This window comes from Cryptotermes secundus, unplaced genomic scaffold, assembly GCF_002891405.2.
Source record: "Cryptotermes secundus unplaced genomic scaffold, Csec_1.0 scaffold507, whole genome shotgun sequence".
Taxonomy (NCBI): Eukaryota; Metazoa; Arthropoda; class Insecta; order Blattodea; family Kalotermitidae; genus Cryptotermes; species Cryptotermes secundus.
In genome coordinates, this window is record NW_019740660.1 from 585,048 (window position 1) to 593,618 (window position 8,571).

Here is an 8,571-nt window from a genome sequence, read left to right on the forward strand (position 1 = left end):
ACTGGATTTACGTCGCTCAGAATAGGATCCAATAGCGGGGCTGTTGTGTGCACGGTAATGAGCATACAGCTACACAAAAGGCGGTGAAGTGCTCGACCGTCTGGGCTACTGTCAGCTTCTGAAGTAGAACCCTGCTTCCTGCACGTATCCCCAAGCGTCGCACCCAGTTAGAACAGTTGGGATTCGGCGTAGCGACTGGACTACAGAGGAAGCGGAGTTCGATTCCCAGCACGGGAAGAGATTTTTCTGTTTCCCATAGTGTTCAGATCGTCACAAGTGCACACCGAGCCCCCTGACCAATGGTTACAGAAGGCGGCCGGCGCGCGAAGCTGATCAGTTAAGCACAGGAATGGCTACTCAACAGGCCGGTCTAGCTGCCAGGCACTGGATATGTATTTGGAAGGTGCTCAGTTCAATTCTTGACCGGGACACCGACTCTCCTGAGGCATATCGTGGTTTTCTTCAGTCCCTCCAAACATTCCGGGATATCTCGATTACGCCACGACAACTTCCTTCAAAATTCTTTCCAGTTCATTCGCCAGTAATTCAAACCATCGACGTTATGTAGTGTAATTATTGACAGGGTGGTGAAGTAGTTAGTTAGTTATTAGAGAGGGTGGGTTTCCCATGCGCTTAGACCTGTAGTGGTCCATTGTGCTTCCCTCTATGATTTCTACCAGCCTCTATATCCTACCGGTATTTGTGCTTACCATCAGTCCCACCCAGCCAGCGAGACCGGCTCTCTACTGGCTGAGAAGTATCTATAATGCTTCCCCCATCTACCGGAGGTATTAGTGACTGCTGTTGGGCGGCAAACGTCCGCAATTTTGCTCAGTGACCTCCTTTGGAGGTATGAGGTTCTTTTACGTGCCATAAAGCTACGACACGGGACCCACGGCTTAAAGTCCCTCCCGGGGGACTTGTTCCCTGAATTTTTCCGCCCTTAAAAATTCGACGACCTCCGCCCGGTATTTGAACCCGCGTACTACGAGTCATGAGGTAACTCGCAATACAAATACCTCGGAACTGTTTCTTAACGTCGCCGCTTGGATCGCTACATGCCGGTGGAACTCGTTATGTGTGTCACGCTCGTGCGGGCAATCCGAATACTAAGTGTAAGGCGGGACAGTAAAAGTGAACGCTGTACCGTTACTTAATGTAGCTATTGTGTAAGCTTGCTTCAGGTTTGGGCTGTCACGATCGAAAGGAAGTTTCAACTCATTGCAGTCTGTGAGAACTGCGCATATCATGCTGCAGATTGTTGCTTACACTGAGCCTCTCGGAATGTGGGGAACCAAGATCGACTGCTTAAACACATTTAAACTGTTTAGAACTATTTGCACCGATAGCCCTAGAACATTCAGGATAGACGAGTATATTCTAAAATAATTTTAAAATATTGGTACTGTATGGCACGTTTCCTTCTCATTTCGGCTTAAGTACGGGGAGGGGGGAGATGCCTAGCTCCCCCCCCCCCATTTGCCGGTGCCCATGCTTCTGGTTTACGACGTGTGGTTGGCTACTGATGTTTCGGAACAACCAGCTGCTTCTGTTTGCAGCCTCTTAGAAGAACAACACGTGGGAAATAGTTCATTGTTCTTGATCTTATTCTTCAAAATTATGCACCCTTGGCTCTTTATTCAACGATGCTGTGAATATCTCAGATTTTTTAAGATGGTCAGTGAATCGACAAATTTTAAAGGACATGAAAAGAAGCGATCTTGGCTAATTTGAGGTACCGATGGCCGGCGCCCTAACCGAGGTTTGAACGCCAAATTTCAGCTCGATCGCGAGCTTTGACATGAATAACCAAGTTCCCTGGCCTTTAATATCTCAGGTTGTCTGGGCTTCGCACTCAGCCGACTTAAATGAAAGAAATTTGATATTATTATTTGCCTGCGTGCCCAACCATTTTCGTTGTTCGTGACGGTTACTCGTGTTTTGCGCCTCTTGAAACTCGAGACTTGAAACCCCTAAGTTTTAACAGGAGAGCCAAACGTGATACGTGTTGTGCTATTTGTGCACCTTCTCCTACGTCCGCCTCTTCTGTGAGCACAACCTGACGTAAACCCTACGTACATCGAACGCAGTAAAGACCCTGCTCAACTTCGTATCTCTCTTCATAACGCATGAAAGTCCATCTCCCAACGCTTTCCTCTCTCTCCAACTTACCTTTATTATAAGAACGAGCGGGCAATATCTGGGAACATTCAAACCCGATTTTTTTTTCGCGTCGCAAAATTACAGTGTTTCTCACTGCTTCTCTCCCCCCCACACACTTTCTCTTCTTTTTCTCTCGTACGTGTACACAGATGTTATCCTTCATATGTAAAATCGTTTTTAACTTAAGAGATTTATCGTTGCCTTTACGCAACTTCCGGTTACCATAACAACGAATTGTCGAGCATGAACGTATGTTATGTATTAGGTCACGAACGAACGAGAAGTCTTTTATCTCGGAGTATCCTGTCTAGTCTGTGTGTACTGGTAATATTTTGATGTGGATATGTGAAGCTAGTGTATACTGTATAAAGAAGAAGGTTTACAATATATTATTTGTGCGTGTTGTTAGTGGGAAATGGGGGTTAAGCATCGGCCTCGACGTATCATTCGATAACTTGCAAGACTGGAAAGGAATTCGGAAGAAAGCAGAGGGAAGTTAATTGAACAAAAGCTTATACAGGTATAACAAATGGTGAGACCGTTGAATTCTCAACGGGTGTTGCATTAGTAATTGCGGATTATCGTAACTTATTTTCAAACTATATACTTTAGGAAGAAGTAATTTCACCATCGGAATTTTTCTTCAAATTGTCAGTCTTATATTTACATGCAGCCTCACGGTTTCGCCCTCAGATCGCAATGCATAAGTAGACCCGTGCCTCAGGAGGCAATAATGGGAGAGCTGGGAAGTTTATAGACGATAGGCGTTGAAGAGTCTTGCCTTCTATCCTCAGATGGCAATGCATAAGTAGACCCGTGCCTGGGAAGTTTATAGACGATAGGCGTTGAAGAGTCTTGCCTTCTATGATATCCCAGAAGATAGAACTGTTCTTCACCCCAGATCCTGCCTATGACAAGAGTTACCTCACCTGGATGCAGCCTTGTCGACAGGATCTCTTACGAGGTTGATGTAAGTGGGAGACTGCCGGTCGAATTGGCTGAAGTTAAGGAAGTATACGTGGCGGTCAAAGGTCACGGGCACTGCCTCGTCACGAACTTTCCTAGTGACCTCTTCCACCAGTTCTTCCTGAGAACCGATAACACACGTAACATTAGCATTTCATAAGGTCACACAGTATCAAAAACATTTAAACAACATCTGAGGCTGTTAGAGAATGAGTCGGCCCCAGGGCCATAGTACGGCTGGAAGGATTAGGTCAGTTGAAGAAATCCAGCTCATCGGGACTCTAACCGGTAGCGTACCGGCTTGTAGCATAGTGCCTCAACCAACTACGCTACCGCGTGCCCCAGAATCGTGTTGCACATTATTAATTAACAGATGTCTCTGATGTTCCCTCTTACATGCAACACTTTAAAAAAATGTTTAAAAGTTACTACATACACATAATGCGTCTCTTAAACTTATTTAAGAACCACGTTGTCCACTACATGTTTCGACCATCACTGGTCATCATCAGGTGTTTTAGAACTGTTCTGTGGAGACTGTTGTGCTTGCGTAGCCCCATCACACGTTCGTGTTTTCGTAACACGCGCTAATAATCCGTGTTAGTGTTTTGTTTACAGTGTGTTAATGTTCTGGACGTTTGTATACTTACTTCGTGGTGCAGCGTGTCTTCTCCTGCCGCGTTGCGTTTGAGCTCTTCGCCGAACATTATAGGGACGGCGGAACCAACGCCGTGATGGGCGGGGCACATAGCATATATGAGACTTGTGTTCATATTTTTGTTGGAAAACCTGAAGATAATAGACTACTTTGAAAGTATAAATGTAGATGGAGGGATAATATTAAAATGAATCTTTAAAAATTGGATGGAAGAATGTGGATTGAATTTATTTTAGGGGATGGACGAGTGGCGGGCTCTTGTTAGCACCATAACTAGTCTTCATGTTCCGTAAACGGCGGGGTATGCGTTGACCAGCTAAGAGATTTTTCTCTTCTCAAGACGTACACTGTTGAGTAGAGAGACATTTATTTCATGCTCTTAAGACGGAATGTGGTTCAGAAAGACATTTTCCAGAACATTCAACTTTGAACCATTAGATTCTAATGGTTCAAATGGCGCCCGTGGTAAATTTTTCTGGCGCCCTCGGTAACCACATATAATTGAGCCGATTTTTAATATTAATTCAAATTGTAAGGCAAGAGACATTTTTGAATGTCTGAGTACTGTTAAATATTTTCGAAAAATTTTATTATTATTATTATTATTAGTAGTAGTAGTAGTAGTAGTAGTAGCAGTAGTGCGGTGGCGCCCGCACCTCCATAGGCATCAGTGAATTGTGCCCGAGTACATAAGAACGTTGGACAGCACTGCATTAGAACAACTAGAATTAAGTCTACGGAGTAGAATTATAAAAAGTTAACAGTTTCTGAGTTACTCAAGATATCCCCACTATTTCATGGAACCAGAAGGTTCATTACCTTGTTCACAAGAGCCCACCACTGGCCTTGTACTCAGTCATCTGATTCCTGTCCACAACTTCGTCTCATTTCATTAAGATAGATTTTAATTGTATCATCTCTACAGGAGCCGGGATGGCGTAGTCGGTACGGGCTGGACGACCGACGGGTCGCAGTTCGAGTCCCGCTAGGGTCAATAATTTTTCTCTTCTCCACGTCGACCAAGTGGGCTCCGGGGTTCACCCAACCTCCTGTGCAATGGGTACGGGGGGGGCTGTTTCCCCGTGGGTAAAGCGGCCGGAGCGTGAAGCTGGCCACTCACCTCCAGCTAATGCCAAGGTGAAGCAAATTTGTATCTATACATCCACTCCACCATACGCCCTCATGGCTTAGTGTTAAACTACTTGAGCACGGAGAAAACTTCACTTCTTGTCTACTCCCAGGTGTTCCAAGTTGCCTCTTCAAGATTCCCGACAGAAACTTTGTATTTCTCATCTCATCCTTAGATACAGATCGGAAGGCCTCTGAACCCGGTAGCGGAAATTTGCATTAAAATATCATTAATGTCATTTCCTGGTCTCAATTCACCGACAGGTAACAAACGAGTTTCAAATCAACTTAAAAAGAAAAGGAAAAGAGAAATTCGATCAACACGTACTGGAATCTGGTCTTGGTTGCATGACAAGTGTACGTAAACGCCTCACTGATTTGTTACGACTGAAGACTCTGCAAAATGTAATGCACACGTCCGTCCAATAGGAACAGAGATTAAAACTTCCGAAGAAGGAAGGGCAAGTAAATTAAACCTGCTCTACAAATACTCGCGGGTGAAACAGATAATTCAGGGATATGTTCTGCTTTCATTAACGTTAAATAAAACTATTTGAAGGCGGATGGTGGCAGGGACGGGAGAAGGGTAGAAGATGAAGTGGAGGAAACCGCCATCTTTCTTCGGTATTTAATCCGACAGTACTTGAGATCTATTTAATGCATCTTTTCCACCTTTACTGAAGACAGGACAAAAATATAAAAAGGTAAAGTTTTCCCTTTGCTTAACTAATTAAGCACTACGCCATGAAGACGTACTGGGGAGTGAATGTATAGATCCACATATTCTTGGTCTCAGCATTAGTTGGAGGTGTGTTCAACATCACGCCCCTGCCGCTTTATCCCCGGGTACCCATTCGGTAGGAGGCTGGCTGAGCCCCAGACGTCTGGACTACATGTAGAGGAAGAAAATCTTGCTCTTACTGGGACTCGAACTCCGACTCCTCGGCCATCCAACCCTTAGCCAATCGCTATAAGAACTGTGCTATCCTGGTTCCATAAGATATACAATATATGTCTTTTAAAAGGTAAAAATTATTACAGTTCACACTCGATTCCTCAGAAACGGCGGTATGTAGCAGCCCTGAAGAAGGCCTCCTTTCCATATAATTCCATTTTCCTCCGATGAAATTTCGAGTATCGAAAGGGCCCTTTTTTCACATTTCCTATTGGCCCGGATCAGGTTATGTTTCCTCTCCCTCTTATGTGGATCTGAGTGATCACGTCCTGATGGTATCCTCGTCCTACTCCTTCCATGAATATGGAGGCAAAATTTCCCTCCGAAACATCCAGAAGACTGAACTCTGAAGGTGGAGGCGGTATATTCCTCCGGAATTTTGGTATCCCCCACAAAACTACACGGTGTCACAACCTCAGGAGAGCATAATTTGAACTTACGTACCTGTTGCATTCTGGAGAGGTGTCTCACATCTCCTCCCCCGAGGCGAATATGTCTGAACCCGTTCACTCCTTGCAGCCACTGTAGGAGCAGCACCAACATCTCACTTCCGGATTTCGGAACTCTGTTAAAAAATATCACGTGATCACTGAGTTCCGGAATTTTAACATTTTGTCTCAGCTCTTCCAAAGATTTAGTAACTCTTCGAACCGATGACGTCGCTACCGGTAAGCCAGTCACAGTTGCCTTGGTAACCGCAATGTTGTCATACTTCATGTGTCGTTGCGCAATCAAAAGCAATGTTCCGACACCAGAAATCAGTATCGTCATGAGTAACACCGACGGGTAAGAAACACGTCCAACCGTTTGTGTCATGGCGCCAAGACGCTGGCAGAATCCATGCCGTCCGCCTTCGAAGCTTCCACAGTTGAAAGTGAAGGGACGACGCGATGAACCCGAACGGACAGTACCGCAGCCAGTCTACGGCGTGCAGATGCGGAGGTCTCTGTTTGTAGGCCACGGTGTCACGAAATGTTCAGATGAAAGTGATTGGCAGGCTCCTGGATTTCTACTTGTGACTTTTAACTCTTTAAAACACAGCGGTAACTGTATGTACCCCCTGCTTTAACATTAAAGACTCCACATTTTTTTTCCAAATAGTGTACAATAGTGCATTTATGTGTTCCGTATGGTTCTCACAGTAAACAGCGATTATTTCCCTAAACAGCATTAACCGGTTGGGCTTTGAAGCGGAGACGTAATGTGTTTCGTGTGAGGTGCGGACTGGAGTCTGCATTCTGCCCACACAGTGTATTTGTGTGTTCCGTATGGTTCTCACAATAAACAGCAGTTATTTCCCTAAACAGCATTAACCGGTTGGGCTTTGTAGCGGAGACGTAATGTGTTTCCCGTGAGGTACGAACTGAACTCTGCATTCTGCCCACGCAGTGTATTTATGTGTTCCGTATGATTTTCACAATAAACAGAGGTTATTTCCCTGCCTCAGTGCAAGTTTGTCCACCACAAATCCCACTTGACTAGACCCGGGATCGAACCCGGGCCGCCGCGGTGGGAAGCCAGCGACTAACCTCTTGAACTATGGCGCAGCCTAACCGGATGCCTTTGTAGTGGAGACGTAATGTGTTTCCTGTGAGATACGGATTGGATTTATATGTTTTTTTAATTATTATTTATTGCTAGTGGGGTGGGACTAAGTCCCTTGTACTGCGGCCACTTGTGGCCTATTGTACCAGCCCCAGATGATAGGTTAGGGCGATTGTGGAGCAATTGGTGGAATGAAGATTGCCAGGAGAAAACGAAGTACTCAGAGGAAACATGCCCCAGCACCACTTTGTCCACCACAAATCCCACTTGACCAGACCCGGGATCGAACCCAGGCCACCGCGTTTAGAAGCCAGCGACTAACCGCTTGAGCTATGGCGCGGCCTATTTATATATGTTATTTAGATTATTATGGAGGAGCCGGGATAGCGCATTCGGAATAGCGACTGGCCAGCGGTTGGAAGGCAGAGGGTTCGGAGTTCGAGTCCCGACAGGGTCAAGAATTTTCTCCGCGTCGTCCAGACCGGCTCTGGGGCCCACCCAGCCTCCTATCCAATGAGTATCGAGGGCTCTTTACTCGTAGGTAAAGCGGCCGGGGCGTGAAGCTCGCCACTCAACTCCAGAGAGTACAGAGGTCAAGGAAAGGTGATATACACACATATATACAAGTATATCCACCGCCACTATACGTCTTCGTGGCGTAGTTCTTAATTAGCTAAGCGCAGGCATAACTTTACCTTTTTTACTTAGACTATTATCTCTCTTTAGAGGACTAATCGAAAATTCAACGTTTGGGCTAAACAGACCAGAATCCTTCGAAATCCAATTGTCACTGCGCTAAAATGCTGGAACACAAGGGTTCATTACTCTGTAAAAGTCGACCACTTGACCAAAGTCTGAGCTAGACGCTCCTCTCTGTAGTCTCAAAACCATAGTTATTTAAGATCAATTTTAATATTAGCACCCAATCACCGTCTAGGTCTCCAAACTGAAAGTTTACACACATTCTTCAATTCTTCATCCCCCCCCCCATGACCCGGGATAGCTCAGTGTAGTGACTATGCTACAAGTTAGGTGATCAAGTTTTGATATCCGACATGGGCAGAAGTCCACACTGGGTATGCAACCCTCTCATCGCCCTGTCAAGTGGATCTAGGGGGTGAGGCTGGCGGGACGTGAAGCTAACCGATTGTGTAGA

The 8,571-nt window shown here is 45.5% G+C and overlaps 1 protein-coding gene across 1 annotated transcript in view; it reads right to left on the minus strand.

Annotated features, from left to right (window-relative positions):
* LOC111872476 (heparan sulfate 2-O-sulfotransferase pipe) overlaps positions 1–6,842 on the minus strand; it is a 12,114-nt gene extending 5,272 nt beyond the window's left edge. The window contains exons 1-2 of the mRNA XM_023866434.2: positions 6,315–6,842; positions 3,093–3,250 (exon numbers count right to left, since the gene is read on the minus strand). Coding sequence (XP_023722202.1) covers positions 3,093–3,250; positions 6,315–6,686 — 530 coding nt within the window. The 5' untranslated portion in view covers positions 6,687–6,842. The remainder of the gene's footprint in view (positions 1–3,092; positions 3,251–6,314) is intronic.
* Between the last annotated feature and the right edge of the window lie 1,729 nt (positions 6,843–8,571).